Consider the following 16,065-nt stretch of genomic DNA (forward strand, 5'->3'; position numbering starts at 1 on the left):
TTTGTCCAAGTTCTGTTTACATTTCCGCCCATATTCCTGTTCCGGTTGTGCCGGCCATCCTATAATCATCTTGTTAGCGGCTTTAGATGCCCAGATAGTCGGTTTTCTAGCGCCATTTTAAGCTCGCAACGAACTGAGGTATAACCGGGCTCTCTGAGACCGCTGCAACTCACCACCAACTGCCATTGGTCGTGCCACTCGGGCGGCACGTGCTGCCTTCTGTGGCAACTCGTTTACCTGCCCCCCTACCTGCCTTTCAGGCCCTTCTGACCGTCGTGGTGGATTTGTGAGTATAAATAGGGCCGAAAGGACGAGAGACCAGTCAGAAACCCGCCAGCACTCGCAGCGTTCGTATCGTTTCATCCAGCAACATAACACCACCATACAGCAGCAGCAACATGTCGTCCAGTGAGATCTATCGCTACTACTACAAGACCTCCGAGGACTTGCAGGGCTTCAAGACAGCCGCCGCCGAGCCGTACTTCAATCCCATGGCAGCCTACAATCCCGGCGTGACCCACTACCAGTTCAATGGCAACACCCTGGCCAGCAGCAGCAACTACTTGTCGGCCAATGGCTTCATCAGCTTCGAGCAGGCCAGTTCCGATGGCTGGATCTCCTCCTCGCCGGCTAGCCACCGATCTGAGAGTCCCGAGTATGTGGATCTCAATACCATGTACAATGGAGGCTGCAACAACATGGCCCAGAACCAACAATACGGAATGATTATGGAGCAGTCTGTTGTTTCCACAGCGCCTGCAATTCCAGTGGCCTCTCCTCCGGCAGTGGAGGTCATGGGCTCCTCCAACGTGGGCACTTGCAAAACGATTCCAGCCTCAGCAGGTCCGAAACCGAAGCGTAGCTATACCAAGAAGAACCAGCCAAGCACCACCGCCACCTCCACACCGACTGCAGCTGCGGAGTCATCTGCCTCAGTGAATCTCTACACGGAGGAGTTCCAGAACTTTGACTTTGACAACTCCGCCTTGTTCGATGACAGCGTCGAGGATGACGAGGACCTCATGCTCTTCAGTGGCGGTGAGGACTTCGATGGCAATGATGGATCCTTTGACTTGGCCGATGGTGAGAACCAAGATGCCGCTGCCGGAGGCTCTGGAAAGAAGAGGCGTGGCAAGCAGATCACACCCGTCGTGAAGAGGAAGCGTCGCCTGGCCGCCAATGCACGTGAGCGTCGTCGGATGCAGAACCTCAACCAGGCCTTCGATCGTCTCCGCCAGTACCTTCCCTGTCTGGGAAACGATCGCCAGCTGTCCAAACACGAGACCCTCCAAATGGCCCAGACCTACATATCCGCTCTCGGGGATCTGCTGCGCTGAATTCCCGGATCCCGATCCCAGTCCCAAGTACTATTCTCAGTTATTGTTGGAGCTTGCCAAATGTTGTAGCTACTTTGTATATATTGCCTGGAGCCCAGTAGTGAATTACCGCTTAAGTATTATGCTGTTTATTGTTTAGTTAATTAGCCTAAATGGAAGACAATGATTAAGACTAAGGAAGACAAAATAAAAGCACCATTAATAATTTAAAACATATGTTCGTTTTTTGTTAACGGGGACTTTCTAACAGTTTTAGTAGCTATGCAACAATTCCTAGATGCAAAATGATAAATACAAAAATTCCAAGCCATCCAAATCCTTTCATCTCTGAACAATTCTGTTTCCCCAATCCTCGATATCCACACTTATCGGCGGGGCATCAATTCTCACACAGTGAATTGGACTTTATTATATGGGGGAAGGTGATCGATTTGGCGCTTCGCGATCAATTTGTAGACAGTTCGACAAAATTAGGGCCCCTCTTAATCGGGTTGGCCAAAACAAATACGCAGCGGACGATAATTACACGGCACGGCGCGCCGGACTGTAGCTGCCAAATTAAGTTAAGTGTTGGGCTGATCTGCTTTCAGCAGTCGCAGGTCGCATGCAATGTCCGTATGTCCGCTTGTCCGTATGTCCATTTGTCCGTCGCTGTCCCTGGAACCTCTGCAACTTCATATCCCAGTGGAAGTCCCAGTCGAGCCCCGAAAATCAAGCGCCACTCACAAATCGTTTAATACGAAGTTCGATCCCCGATCGTTGTTGGCGGATAAACTCAGCGGCTTAAGACTTTAAGCCGAAACTGTGCACTCAGCAAAACAAGAAGGTGTTGAAGAAGTTTTGTTCAATAAGTTAATGTAATAAATAATATTATTTAAGGTAATATAATAAAATGTATATAGTACAAGATAGGATCAAAGCAAACCTTTATAGTTAGTTCTACACAGAATTCATTCCCTTTAAAATATAATTAAATATATTATTTAGTGATATTAGATGGATGATATTTTTGGATCTGTTGAATAAATAAATCCTATGACGATTTCTGGCAGTGCAACATATCATTCAGCTTAAAACGGAGCAGAGATCCCCGGCCCAGTCAGTCAGTCATTCAGTCAGTCAGTCAATCATTCGTAAGATTCGAAGCCAATTTGTTGATAGCGACAGCAACGCCCGAGTGCCGGCGATTCGATCGACTCCCGCATGGGAATTGGAGCGCTCGGTGGCGGCTAGCGAGGGTGGGGGCGTGGCAGCGACCGGATTTCGTGGGCTGTTACTGTTTGTTTTGCAAAATCATTTTCGGGCGTCGCCGCAAAAGCTGCACGGATTTCGGGGCACATAATCAAAAGGAAATTCACATAATTAGTTAAGCGGCAGCGCGGCATCGACAGGGCTTCGTTAAATTGTTAATGACTTAATTTAGTGATCGCGAGGTGCGGGCGTCTCCCCAGGCGTCTTTTCCAGCGGCTGAGGCAATTATATTTGTATAGGCGCGAATGCGAGGCATAAAGGCGATATCCTGCCGATATCCCTGGAGTGTCGCTCTTGTTAGCGACAATTTACGGCTTTGAACGCTTCCGCACAAAGCGCTGCCGTCAATTTGTCAATTACACAAATTGTTCGGCTCCGTTCGGTTCCCCCATCTCAAAAGCCACGCACAACAAAAGGGTGCGATCCGTCGTGATGCGGGAAGAGAGGCCTTCCTGCCAATATCGGTCGTTATTCCCGAGCAGCTACTCCAGCTACCACCTGCATGCAGCTGCACAGCACAGCAGAGATTCGGAGCCTCGAATTCAGATCCAGCTTCCAAAATGCAACTGCCTGCCAATACAATTAGTTAGAATTCATGAATGGCAACTCGACCCCAGTCGAGTTCTGGCATTCTGACTTACTGGCTCACTGCGTTTCGGCATTCGGCTTTCAGCTTTCGGCCTTTGGCTTTTGGCAGTGCCGCCGACACAGCAGCAACATCACGCCGGAAAACAGGAGGAGCAGTAGTGGCAGAAGTGGCAGAAGTGGCAGAAGTGGCAGAAGCGGCAGCCACTTGCATGTCTTTGTCAATTTATAGACAGCTTGCCTGAGCATTATTAACACGTATTATTACGGGTATGCATTCGATGTCCGTTGTGGGGCTGCATATTTTGTGGGTTTTTCTGGCCGTTCGAACGGGGGGAAACGAATGCCCCCGAAATTTGTCATGTCGATAATTGGCGAGCTTTATTTTGAGGTTTTTGAGGTTGCTTATATTTTTTGTGTCCGACGCTTTGGTTAGTTAGTGCATCTGTATCTGTAAATGTATGTACATCTGCGTTAAGTAACTTAATGAGCTTTAACACCATCAATTTGTCACTTCTTGTTAGTGTCGCCATGGGGCAGTATCTAAATGGGTTATTGTACCGATCGACTTGCATCTTGTTAAGTGGTAAGGTTTTAAGGCTCGTTATGTGCAGACTATATTGGTCTTAGCTGAAGTTCAAGGACTTAAGCAGTTTGCTCAACAAATTGAAAGAATTTTACAGTGGAGCAAGTTTTTATAGATTAAAACTACCTGAAAATAAAGCGAAATAAACACTTAGGAAACAGGTAGTTCTGACAATCCATTGTGCCCCGTAAGATTCAATTACCCCAATGCACATTTTTTAATTGCGGTTTTGGTATGTTTTGAAATAATTTATATGCTATTTCTATGAATGTTTTTTTGTTATCTCGCTCAATAGAATTTCTCATGCCTTTTTGGGCACAATTTCCCTCATTTTCGAAAGATCTAACCACAAACATTACTTTGTATCTTTTTTTGTTTATTTCTCAAGTGCAGTTTCCGTTTCCGCCGATTTGTTTTGGCATTGTTGTGTGAACATTTTGCGCTGATCCTTTAATTGTTGCGCAACCTTCGCTGGCGAAATTGCAGGAACCCAGGTCCGCAGCCCACGGTCCCAAGGATTCGGTGATTAATGCCGGACCTTTCTCCCAAGTCGCGTGTGCAGCGAAATTAGTGGGATTTCGTATTGTGTGTGTGGGCATCGGCATCCGATCGGTTTAAGCCAAACTCAAAGTCCGGTCCAAATGAATGCAATTATTAAGTCATAAAACGGACAACGTAAAATGCCAAAGTCTGTAATTAGCGACACCAAATCACGGCAGCCGCGCCCCCTTTTCTTAATACATCCTTTCTCAGCCCATTATCGGGCATTGTGTGCGGTCCGCGAGGAAAGGAGAGAGATTACCTGGCATAGGAAGAGGCAGAGTCCTCTGGAGGTCACCGTTTGTTTTGGGAAGTCCTGGCCCACAAGGTTAGCGGCAATTAGTCAAACGATTCGCAACGCATCTACCATCAATCAACGTAGGGCCATGGGCTCCGGTTACCGATCCTGATCATCATTATCCTCGTCCTCCTCATCGGGAGCAGTAACAAACTTAACCGTTACCCATTTGACAAATAATTCGCACGGCCAACGGCCCAAAAATCTCTGGGTAACTCAATTAGCCACACAGACGATCGGCACGGCACACTTGACTGACTTTCGGTTTCCAAACCCAAGAGTCCAGATTCAGGACCCACCAAGTTGGTGGGCATCCCAAAGAACCAAAGTTCTCAGTATCTCACGCTGCAGCCAACGGTGATCGAAGATCGACAGTGAAAGTGCATCAGAAATCAAAGTCGTTCTGGATTTTTTGACAACTTTTTGGCGAGGCATCAAATTAACACAAGAGGCAAAAACCTTAAAATGCTACCAAGACAAGGCACAGAGCAAACAAAAGGCAGCTAAGTGAATGCATTTTAATTATACTCTACTATTTCAAATTAAATAATGCAATTAAGTCACAAGATAATCCTTGTTACTTTTTATTACCCATAGTCGTACTAAAATAGGTTTCGATTTATGATTTAGATTTGATTTTTTGATTTGTAGCGGTAGAGTATTCCGCATTTGGCAACACAAAAAACTGCTGGCCAGCATTTTTTAACTGAAATTGCCACACGCAAGCCATCGCCATCGCTTTGTCACGTTAAGAGGAGAGTCTGAAGAAGATTTGTCCAGGTCTGCGTCTTCAGGTCGAACAGAGATTACTGGTGCGGGGCCTGTAATTTTGTATTGACATTGGGTCATTTGATACAGTTTTCCAGCTCATTTGCTTGTAATTGGGCACCAAAGTCTCGCCCAGACTCCGCATGGAATCTTCGGAGACTCCCCTCGCGCATTCCCCGCACCAAAAGCCTGGGCTCGGGTTGACGACTTTTCAAATTACCAGTAATATTGTGGAACTTATATATTTATTAATCAGGATTTCGTGTGAAAAATGCGTCCAGAGTGCGTTCAAAGTTGCTGCTTGAGCTCGGCTCAGCAGACAGCAACAAGAACAACATTTTCGGCAGGACCCTTCAATTTAATGTCAACGACGTCGGTGGCGTTGGCATCACTTCATCTCTGGGCCAACTTTGTTGGCCTTTTTTTTCTGGTTGACAGTAGCTTTGATTGAGGATGGAGATGGGGTTGCTTGCCACCTGCATTGACTGGCCTCCGACTCCGCGCTGTTTTTTTTTTTCGATCGACTGTCGCGACCCGGAGTGAGTGAGAACTTAATCCCTTGGCCCCAATTATTCAAGTAATTAAGTATTAATGTGCGAAATTTTATCACCTGCGGCAAGGGGTGAGCCCGATTTGTGCTGGACAAGCCGTGATTTTCCAGCCGATTTGTGTTTAAACGGTCGTGAAAGTGGGGCTTCTCGAACACGATATCGTCGATGAGTTGAGCATTGGAAAAAATGGAATATCTCTGAGGAGATCCATATGCGTCTATTTAAATTGAATTCACATTTAACAAATAATCATGTGTGTTATCCCAACCTCCAATTAATAGAAACTAGGCTTAGTCGAGCTAGAATATTCTCGGAATAACCATAACTTTGATTGATTGCCTATAAAATATCTCGGACTGAACAAGGTGCGCCGCCTCTGGTCGCCCAAGATCTAAAGGATCGTTTCTCGTTCGTGTGCAATTAGCAGATATAATCCGTGTGATTCCACCCAACTAAAATGTCAATAACAATAAATTCCTGGCAGCTAAGCGCCGACAAAACTGGCGATCAAGATAGCAATGTGATCAGCTCATAACTGTCAAGAGGAAATCAATTGATTTGCTCAAAGGACCGGCCCAGCGAAAAGGGATAGGGAAGCCAGAACCGGCAAGGATACTGCGCGGACCCCACAGGACTTGCTTCGCATAATATTTTAGGGGCGTGTTCCGCCTGTCAACATTTTATGTTGGTGGTCAGAGAGTCAAATTGTGGTCGCAACTGACACAGCAGCCCAAGAAAGGCAAACTGCTTGGATGCTGGGAACCGTGCGGGTGTTCCCAGGACAGGTCCTTGAGCGGACAATGGAACAATGGCGAGTCCTTTGTGAAACAAAGGCCCCTACTTACAACACATTATGACACGAAATCGAAAACGAAAACTACTCGGAATGCCAACGGGCATTCAATGGCCCTTCAACGAACTGATTCATTGCTATTGCTCTATTTCTGGGGCTCCTGGCGAGCAGCGGCATGTCCTTGCGACTCCTTTTGATGCTTTCAATTTGCGTGAACCACAACTAATTTTATTGCTTAATTTTTTTTGTGTGCCAGTGGCTTTGCGGCGATTTGTCTAATTGAATTGCGCGATCTGTAAAATTATACATTTGTCTCCTTAGCCAAGTTCATTATTTATTTCTGTATCTTCGATATTGGGGTTTAATGTAAATGAACTTTTTTGTTATCGTTGCCCTTGATTTGCTTTTGTTTTGTTTATGGTCGTTTTGTAAACGATTTGGGAATTTTATACGCTCGACTTGGCGGATAATTTGCCCATCGAAGCGATTTATTATTCAAGATTTATTTGGACAATTTGTTTTTATTTTCGATCATTAAAAAATTATAAGGAGAGTATAAAGTTTGTAATGATTCGAACTACTTTTATTGTATTCTAAAACACTTATTCGAGAAATGTAATCCATATTTTTTGTTTCTCGATATAAAGAATGTACTGAGATAGTTTGTGATCTTCTGTGAACCCTAAAGATCATAAGATTCTTCTAGCATTCTCATAGAGAAACCAATTACCGTGGCGGGCAACTTTCGGAGTTGGCCAGCTGACGCATCGATGTTTTAAAGTGATCCTGCGGCACACGTGTTCATTTGCTGGCATACGCGCGATTTCGGGGCTCAATTCGGATTCGGTAAGCCGAGCCCCGAATGTCTGTGCATCCTTGTCGGCCTCACACCTTCCCCCCAACCCAATACCCAATACGGATTGCCCGTTACTCTCGTCGCGTTCCCCCAGGTGCAACCCTTTCCAGTTCCTTTTTTTTTCTTGGGGGGATCCGCTTGTCCGCTTGCCGAGTCCTTAAAGCCGCTTATCCTGCTGTCGCTGTTCGGGTTTCGGGCTCGGCTGCCTTCCCTGTTCTTCCTGCACTCGTGCTCCGATCGGAAGTCAGTAGTAACTGTTGGGCGAGTGCTCCTGCTTCCTTGAAATTGTCTGCCAGGTCAGAGGCAAGAAAGACCCAACCGTAAACGAAACAGCTACAAAAAGTATAATTTCAACTGAGCGGGGAAACGGACCACGCACTGGAAGAAATTAGATTGTTCTTAGAATAGATACTATGAATATATAGAATATATAATATAATATATTTAGATTATTATATTGGAACCCTTTTGAAAGAACTGTCAAAATTCTATAGACGTGGGCAATTGTTTTGGAATTCGACAAACTCGTTAAGCTTCCTGAAAACTCAAAACTCATTAGTTGTAGTTAAAATATTGCAATCTGTTTATCAGAGATCTGGAATTATTTCAACGTTCTGTATACTACAAAATGCTATTATTTGGTCGATATAAGAAAGTTTTTACTCTCAAACAGCATGGAATATTTTTTCTAAGTGTTGGGGCGAAGGAGCGTGGGCAACCCAATTTCCAAAGTCAAAAGTGGCACCAGATGACGGCGTGCGTCGTCCGTTTGTTCTGTTCCAAGGAGCGGGCTAGAAAGGGACAGGACGAGAGGTCCTGCTGGAGGAATGAGGGGAGGAGGAGGAAAAGACCGGCCAAAGATGGCATATGTTGCGCCTTGGCTCTATCTCGCTTTGGCCAATGCCCCGCAGTGGGTCCTTTTCGCTGGCTTTCACTCGCACGCCACGCGGCTCGTCCTGCAGACAGCCAGCAACAATAACGATTATTCGGCATTGTGTGAGCAAGACACGCCATTTGGTCGCAGGCGGAAACCTCGATCCTTCAACCTCAAGCATCCCATATTTATATGTACATAGTAGACAACTGCTAGCTAGCTAGCTCCCAGCAGCTAAGAGCGATCCGCTCTTGATTCAGTTACAGTTACCCAAAAGTTCAGCAGTAGCACTTGGAAGCCCACGCAATTAAAGGTGCATCAATCAAAATTAAAGACAATCCGGCAGCGATTTTTAAACGCCATCTAGGCACGTCAGCCGAATTCTGAAAGAAGACGGCCCTTTGATATGCGAATCTTCCGACATGTGTGCATGACAATATCACTTGTGCCAATATGGCTCAAGGTAAAGACTATTAAATTCAAATTAATGCTTAAATCCTGACAAGCAATCGCCAAATATAAACGAACTCCTCTGAATTGTGCTAAAACTCAAACAAAAAGGAATGTGTTCACAATAATAATAGGAAAAATTTTATTTAAAATATTAAAAATGCATAGATTTCTTTAAAAATATATGTAGGATGTTTATTGTTTAGCACAATTGTTTATCTTATTAATATTTTATAGAAGTATAGTTTGCTTATTATATTAGGTATTTAATAAAAAGATGACTCGTGCCAACACTTCTTGATCTCCGGGCATACGACGACTACACAACTTTTCCTTACTCCGGACACGACAACTTTCGGCTTTAAGATCTTTTTTTAATTACACAACCTTCAACTCGCTTTGTTCTACTTCTACTTTAAGCTTGTCCTATTTTCTTACCTTTGCTACCCTTTGCGAAGATTATCGATCATCGCATATCGATAACTATTGTTACATACATATTATTTTGTTTATTAGTACATGTATTAAAATATGGTATTTTTAAAGTTTGGCCAAACGTTTATTTCTATTGATACCATTGGCTGGTAAAAAAGTCTGATAACAAGTTTGGTTCGCGTTAGAACCCATAATTCGTCAGGCAGAAAACTTGTTAAAATGGTGAATCTTGACTTAGAAATGATTTTGGAGACTCTCCTGAACGCGGCGAGGAGGAAAAGGGAAAGGGAACACCTTGAAGGTTCTTCGGAAGGTAAGTTCCGCCAACGGCATATAAACATAAACATAAACATAAACGGTCAACTTACAGAAGGCGAGTATAAAACACTAAACGATTACCTACCTATCATATCAATTGTATTTGAAATGTAGGAGTTATCTACTGGATGTATGAGAAAATTGCGGATTTGACCTTGAGGGTCCTGGCAGAATTGGTTGACTTTGTGAAGGCAGCTATTATAAAAATAGTTGGTGTCGCTACAAATGCTGTGGAGTGTTTCAAGCGTGATTTTACAGTGCAATGTGCCGCATTGGAAGCCTTTGTGGTATTTTTAACCAGTAATTTGGGATTTCAACTGGAAATGTAATTATTCATGCGGTTCAAAAAATTCCATTCCATGCCTGCTAAATCATTGGATGCACTGCCATAAGATTATGATTTCTTTATACTTGGGTTCTGATATCGGGTACTCCTAAAAAAAAGCTTTCAATCTACATATGTACATATGCGAAGCTTGATTGCAATGATAGATTAAAATTGATTTCGATGATTTGGTTTGTATCGAGTAACTCCCCTCCACAGTGGCGGATATACAATTATTGCACTACTGATAACGAAATAACAACGTGATTGTACTCAGTTGTTAGAAAGATCGTCACCGGGAAAGAAGTAAAACTTTGTAACGGAAATATACATAAATTGAAAATATGGATTCAGCCATCTCAGAGATAATCAATGCCCTGGCTATACTGGCCGACGATAAAAATATCCAGTTGACCATCAAGGAGGCCGGCAAGGGAGCTGCAATTTGTGCTGGCGCTGCGCTGATCGGAGGACTACTGCTGGGCCCCCGGGGACTGGCACTGGGCGGGGCCATCGGTGGTCTCACCGCCTACGGACTTACGGAGGGCAAGAGTGTCTAGCGTTACATGGTGACTATCATTCTTATCAGTCTTTTAATTCCAGGAAATTTCAAATCTCTAAGTGAGGTCATTTTGAACGATTTGACGGAGAGTCAGCGTCGAGAACTGGAGCAGCACGTGATCAGGGCCATATCCGAAGTTAGAAATGTACGCGTTCGAGATGTCGCAAGACTAATACTAAATAACCGGCATGTGCAAGAGGTTGCACTCGAAGCAGTCAAGTCCTATATCACTGATCGTATGGGAATGACCATCGTTGATTAGGCATTAATAGAAATATTTTTTAAACTATATTTCTCGATGATTAATGCTATAACACAGAATTTTGCCTGCAACATAAATAAATTGTTGGCGCACTGAATGATTTTATTTTAAAATCTATAGTAAAAACCATTTCAGCTTATAATTTAATAGTCAGTGACTAGCCTTTTCGATGTGCCAGATGTAAAAAGATTGTTTTGCTCAGAGCTCGGCTTTCAATAGACAAGAGTCGCGCGATCTACGTCATCAAAATCCGTCAGATGTCTGGAGGAGCTGAACAGATGTTGGAGTAGGCGGAATTTGTGCAGCTACACTACCAAGGCGATCATCAGCAGGGCAACAACTGTTACAAGCAGTAAAAATAAGATAAAATTCAGAGACTCTTAGTGAAATTGCGGCAAGAGCCGAAATAAAGAGTCGTAGAAATTTCGTTGCTGCACTGTGAACGACGAGAGAGATGTGTGATGCGATGCTTTGGTGTATCTCACGGATGCACAGATACTCGCTTCGGATATTCGCTCAGTGTGCGGTAGGCAGGTCAAAATAATTTTGCTTACTGCGGAAGCGAGAGGAAGAGGAAAAAAACTGGCTGATCTCGATCTCGATCTCCGTCTCTATCTCTTTCTAGGGCCAGCTGTCGCCCATTTGGATCGGATCCGTATGCTACTATATCTTATATCGTGTGGCTGCCACGTGTCGTGGGCAAGTCCATTGGGCAATTGGTCAGTTTAGCCGAACAATGGCCAATTAGTATGCATGCGACTTTGAAAAGTGAACTTGCGATTAGCCACAAAGTTGCCCAATATACATATGTACATATGTATATATATGCAATTACAGAGCAACCTCTCTAAGTCGAATCAAACTGAAATGAGATCTTGATACTAAGTAGTAATTTACTTCACTATTTATTGATCATTTTAAAATGTGTAAATTCCTTGGTTTAACACACGCCTCTTAGCGTTTTATAAGAACATAGTGATTTGAAATTGATTTTATTTCAATTCCAAGCCAGACTTTAAAAAGGCTTCACTGTGCCTGCAAATATGCTGATAGCTGTACCAGATCGACTGCAGCAGCTGTAAAATCAATCAAAAACTTGTCAAATAAATGTCATGCATAAGCAATAAGTGAACAGGATGTGGCGAGTCCTCGGCCCCTGTCATCTTGCGGGTGCATAAATTTGCCATTGGCTGTTTTTGCCTGGGTTCTCTCTTAGGACTATTGCTTACGGGAAGGGTCGGTCCACTATGATTGCCGGCACTGATCCTGCTCCTCGCGCAGATAGTCGCCGATGTGCTGCACCACCATGGCACTGCACAGCTGAGCCTGCACCACTTGATCCTCGGCGGTCTGGTGGGTCTGCACCAGGATTAGGGATGCATTGTGCATGGATTGGGCCATCCCCAGATTGATTTCCGCCATCGCGTTAATGAAACAGACACTTCCGCCAGCTGAAGCTAGAGGATTAAGCGGGGAAGCCCCCAGCAATTGGCACTTGGCCGGCAAGTGGGCAATCTGCTGTACGAATTCCTGTACTCTGGCCAAAGCCAGTTGACTCTCCAGACGGAAGTCTTCCAAAAGGCTTCCCAAGTCTTCCGTACACCCACCCAGCTGATGGGTCACATTTTCATTGAGCTCATCCAGGCTCCAGGCTGGGTTGCAATCGGGATTGGACACCACTAACTGGTTTGTCTCATAGATCACATCACTTAGTTCGGCCATAGCATTGGCGGTCAGGACCTCAATGTTACCGGCAATATTTTGCCGAGTGCGATTTATTTTCTCCTCCAACTGAATGGAGGTGTCGTCGCTGACACTTACGGCAATCTCTGCCAGATTGTCCACAACCATGGTAACAGGTCCATAGTTTGTAGTCTCTGTCTCCATCTTTGTTTCATAGCCGACTTCTTGGCAGTCCTGAAATAAAGGAGCATATGAATTTGAAAAGTACTATAAATGGAAAGTTACTATTAACTCACTGCCAAAGTCAGCAAAAGCAGAGCAAGTACTCCCAGAGTTTGACTCATCATCTTTCTGTTATATTTCCTAGTGCGACTGGCCCTACACTTGACTTCTTATATATGTCAAGAGATCCAGTGTCACGATAAGAGTGTGTCTCATAGCAATCACTACGAAACACAATTTGAGCATTAACTTGATGAACTGAGATGATGTTTTAGTACATGAACTTGGTATACTATTCAAAGTATTCTATTTGGTCATCGTATTTTTCGTAAATTTTCGTAATTTCTTTTTGTAAATTTCTCACCTTCGTTGAATAATGGAGGGATCAATTATACTTTTATTTGTAAAAGGGGAGATATTTACAGTTCAAGTTTGCTAAAGAAAGCTGAGGTTGATGACTAACTTGAAGCATATAGTCGTTACACAGTCATCATGCGATAAGAATCTTTCTTATAAACATTATAAGACACAAATGAGCCATTTGTCTAATTCAGAACTTAATTTAAGTTTTGTTCGGAACTTAAATACCCTAAAGTTTCATATTGATCACATATGACATGGGTATTTTTAGCAACTTACGCTGTTAAATTTTTCGGTATCCCAATATTTTCTTTATAAACAATAACAATTTTTGTTAAAGCGTTAAAACTCTTTCCCAAAAAAGAATTTAATTCTTAGTCTTAGTTAATTAAGGCAACCTTTGGCGATCTATAAATAAAAGGTATGGTATCTTCAATTTTTCGGGAATCAATTCGATTTAGTTTCAAGATGACAACAGTACGGGTGTCACTGCTTTTACTTCAGTCGCTTCTTTGTGTATGAAATAGCATTATTTGTGTAAAGTATAATATTAAAGAAAAGATCTTACAGGTGCATGGCCACTTTCAAAGAATTTGGGGACAAAATGGACCACTCTATGAGTCCACAAAGCAGCTTATAGCCAGCCAAAGCTCCAGTGCAGCCAGGATCTGGAACGTCACCCAACAGGCCCTCGATCAGAAGTTGGAGTATCTTCAAGAAGCCAAGGACACACTGGATGACCATCAGCAAGTGGTTAGTGGACGCTTGGAGATGTTTTTTGGAAGCCAGTACAGCGATGAGTGGCGGGCATGCTCAAAGAAGTACGAACTCCAGGTGGCACACTTCAATCGAGAGCTGGTGGACAAGTACAGTATCTGCAGGAATTCTCTGGACCACATCATGGATCATTTTCAGGAGGAAATCGTGCTGGAGGCTAATTTTCTGAGTAAGGCTTCGCGGGAGATCAGTGAGTTGTCAAACACCTGCAGAATCTGGCAGCTTAAGCAGTCTGGTTTCAATCACGCCGGAGTTTTATTATGCACTGTCGCTGGAATCGGGAGGATCAATCAGCGGATGATCAGCAGTCTGGAGCTGTGCGATGCAATTGTGCTGGAGATGTCCTTGGAAGACCTGGACACACCAAGTTGCCTCTTCTACCATCATCTGAAGATGGATTTCGATGACCTCTTTACGCAGATTGAGTCGTGTGCGATAAACTAGAAAGAATGTAATAAAGTCAAATGCACTATTAACTGTGGTCTGGTGTCGACTTGAAAATATTAATTACTTACATCAACTTTTACCTAATATTTATGAGCATAGTTATCTTTAATCGTTATCAGTTCGACCATTCATAAAAAGCCAAATAGAAATTTAAATTTTCTCTCGAAAAACATTGCCCCGTGGTGGTTTATATATAGCGTAATATTGGCGATAAGCCGGATAAGCCTAATCAACCTGCGCCACTTAAGAAAAACCAAGTGTGGTATCTTCGATAGTGTTTTACGAGCCATACTTCTTCCGATAATGAAGCTGGTCAAAATCCCTCCCTCAGTTGTACTGAAACAGTTGCCCGGGCAAAATGATTGGAAAAGCATTGCTTCTGCTGGGCTGTGTGCTGCTCTTCGCTTTTGGTGAAGCCAACCAGGAACTGGAGACTCTGCTGCAGAAGCAACAGGTGGACTTGCAGTTGTCTGGCGAGGAAGTGGCTGCTTTGCGTCCACTGTACCTAGAGTTTCAGGCGCAGTACAACTATCTGTACAGCCTGAGGCTCCAGAGCGGCGATGGGAGTGATCAGAATCCCGCGGAGGAGCCTGAACTGGATAGCAACTACCTACGGGCATTTGAAGACTTTCGCGAAAAGTTCTCCATTTACTTGGATGAGAAACCTCGAGTGGTGTATGACACAAAATTGCCCACTGTCGACGAGATCATGGGAAAGCCCAGTCCCGACTTCACACCAAATCAGAGGGCGGAATTCGAGGATCTCAGGGAGATTATTCAGGATGTTATTGACGAGGCACAGTTCGGCATTGACGACTTGGTGGAGAGGGCCATCCAACTGGAGACGAATCTGCTGAAGCTGAACAAACCAAAGATCGTGACCGCAGCCATTGCCGGATTGGGATACATGTGGAACTACTGGGGCCGCGGAAGTCAGGCCGCCTATTGCAGTTACTCGCTGGTCCCAGAGTTCCAGATAGGTCTGCAGGCCATTAACGATGGCGTTGATTGCTACTCCCGCACCATGGCCTTGGTAATGCGCATTCAGAATGAAACAGTGGCCGCTGTGAAGGAGGTTAAACGCAATGTCAGTAGTCTTGTGAAGATTTGCAAGAAGATTGCCGCCAAGCAGACCACCGTTGGCAAAATCCTGTCGGGTACAGTAAACGCTCTCAGTGCGATCCGCCGGCTACACGACATCATCGCTGTCGGAATCGATGTCTACGGCAAAATCAACAACCAGTTGCCGGAGGAGGCCATCCACTCTGCGGAGTGTGGAGTGGTGTTCGTCAACAGCATACCCCAAATGTTGGAAACGGCCCAGAATCTGACCACTTGCATTACCTACGTGAATCCGGATAAGCCCGACTTCGAATTCACGCATCCCGAAGAGGATCGCTATTGGAACACTGGCGCTGATCCTCCGGAAATACCCCATGAAAACGTGGTGGACGATGATGACGATGATACGGACTATCCGGAGTTGGACGACTATGAGGATCACAGATAAGCTTTGGAATTTCACCCATTGATAAGGCAAAGTTTGATAATCGGCACAATAATGTCCAAATAAGAATAAATTGATCGTTGTGATTACAATACAATTATTGAAAGATTGTGATTAAAATAGATCATGGTTTTACAAGAAGTTTTTGTTTTACGAGACTTTTAAACCACAAATTCGTTTGTGAAATCAGCAAACAATATCAATTTAAAGGTGAGTTTTACTTAACATTAAAAGTTCACCCATTATTTTCGTACCGAGGTTCTTATCTTAAAATCGGT

General features: G+C 44.0%; 5 protein-coding genes and 1 long non-coding RNA gene across 8 annotated transcripts; 5 read left to right on the forward strand and 1 right to left on the reverse strand.

Moving 5' to 3' along the window:
* Positions 1-324: 324 nt before the first annotated feature.
* Positions 325-1,547, forward strand: ato (atonal). Its single transcript, NM_169213.2, has one exon. It carries the CDS (start codon positions 399-401, stop codon positions 1,335-1,337), a length of 939 nt encoding a protein of 312 aa, NP_731223.1. The 5' UTR covers positions 325-398; the 3' UTR covers positions 1,338-1,547.
* A 7,894-nt stretch (positions 1,548-9,441) lies between these two features.
* lncRNA:CR44318 (long non-coding RNA:CR44318) lies at positions 9,442-9,971 on the forward strand. 2 transcript variants are annotated; one of them, NR_125111.1, is made up of 2 exons: positions 9,442-9,637; positions 9,703-9,971. It is a non-coding gene; the product is annotated as a long non-coding RNA:CR44318 (long non-coding RNA). The 2 variants fall into 2 exon arrangements; NR_125112.1 differs by having other exon boundaries at positions 9,757-9,971.
* A 177-nt stretch (positions 9,972-10,148) lies between these two features.
* Nazo lies at positions 10,149-10,886 on the forward strand. The gene is made up of 2 exons (NM_141521.2): positions 10,149-10,513; positions 10,571-10,886. The coding sequence occupies exons 1-2, from the start codon at positions 10,312-10,314 to the stop codon at positions 10,789-10,791; spliced, it is 423 nt and encodes a 140-aa protein (NP_649778.1). The 5' UTR covers positions 10,149-10,311; the 3' UTR covers positions 10,792-10,886.
* Positions 10,887-11,667: 781 nt separating this feature from the next.
* CG11672 (uncharacterized protein) lies at positions 11,668-12,851 on the reverse strand. 2 transcript variants are annotated; one of them, NM_001275439.1, is made up of 3 exons: positions 12,771-12,851; positions 12,021-12,708; positions 11,668-11,867 (listed from the first exon to the last, which is right to left on the reverse strand). In NM_001275439.1, the coding sequence occupies exons 1-2, from the start codon at positions 12,819-12,821 to the stop codon at positions 12,037-12,039; spliced, it is 723 nt and encodes a 240-aa protein (NP_001262368.1). In that variant the 5' UTR covers positions 12,822-12,851; the 3' UTR covers positions 11,668-11,867; positions 12,021-12,036. The 2 variants fall into 2 exon arrangements, with proteins under 2 accessions (NP_001262368.1, NP_649779.1); NM_141522.2 differs by having other exon boundaries at positions 11,668-12,708.
* Positions 12,852-13,512: 661 nt separating this feature from the next.
* On the forward strand, positions 13,513-14,307 carry CG31464 (uncharacterized protein). Its single transcript, NM_169214.3, has 2 exons — positions 13,513-13,572; positions 13,627-14,307. The coding sequence occupies exons 1-2, from the start codon at positions 13,525-13,527 to the stop codon at positions 14,275-14,277; spliced, it is 699 nt and encodes a 232-aa protein (NP_731226.2). The 5' UTR covers positions 13,513-13,524; the 3' UTR covers positions 14,278-14,307.
* A 300-nt stretch (positions 14,308-14,607) lies between these two features.
* On the forward strand, positions 14,608-15,882 carry CG31463 (uncharacterized protein). Its single transcript, NM_169215.2, has one exon. It carries the CDS (start codon positions 14,639-14,641, stop codon positions 15,788-15,790), a length of 1,152 nt encoding a protein of 383 aa, NP_731227.1. The 5' UTR covers positions 14,608-14,638; the 3' UTR covers positions 15,791-15,882.
* Positions 15,883-16,065: the final 183 nt, after the last annotated feature.

The sequence above is a fragment of the Drosophila melanogaster genome, chromosome 3R, assembly GCF_000001215.4.
Source record: "Drosophila melanogaster chromosome 3R".
NCBI lineage: Eukaryota > Metazoa > Arthropoda > Insecta > Diptera > Drosophilidae > Drosophila > Drosophila melanogaster.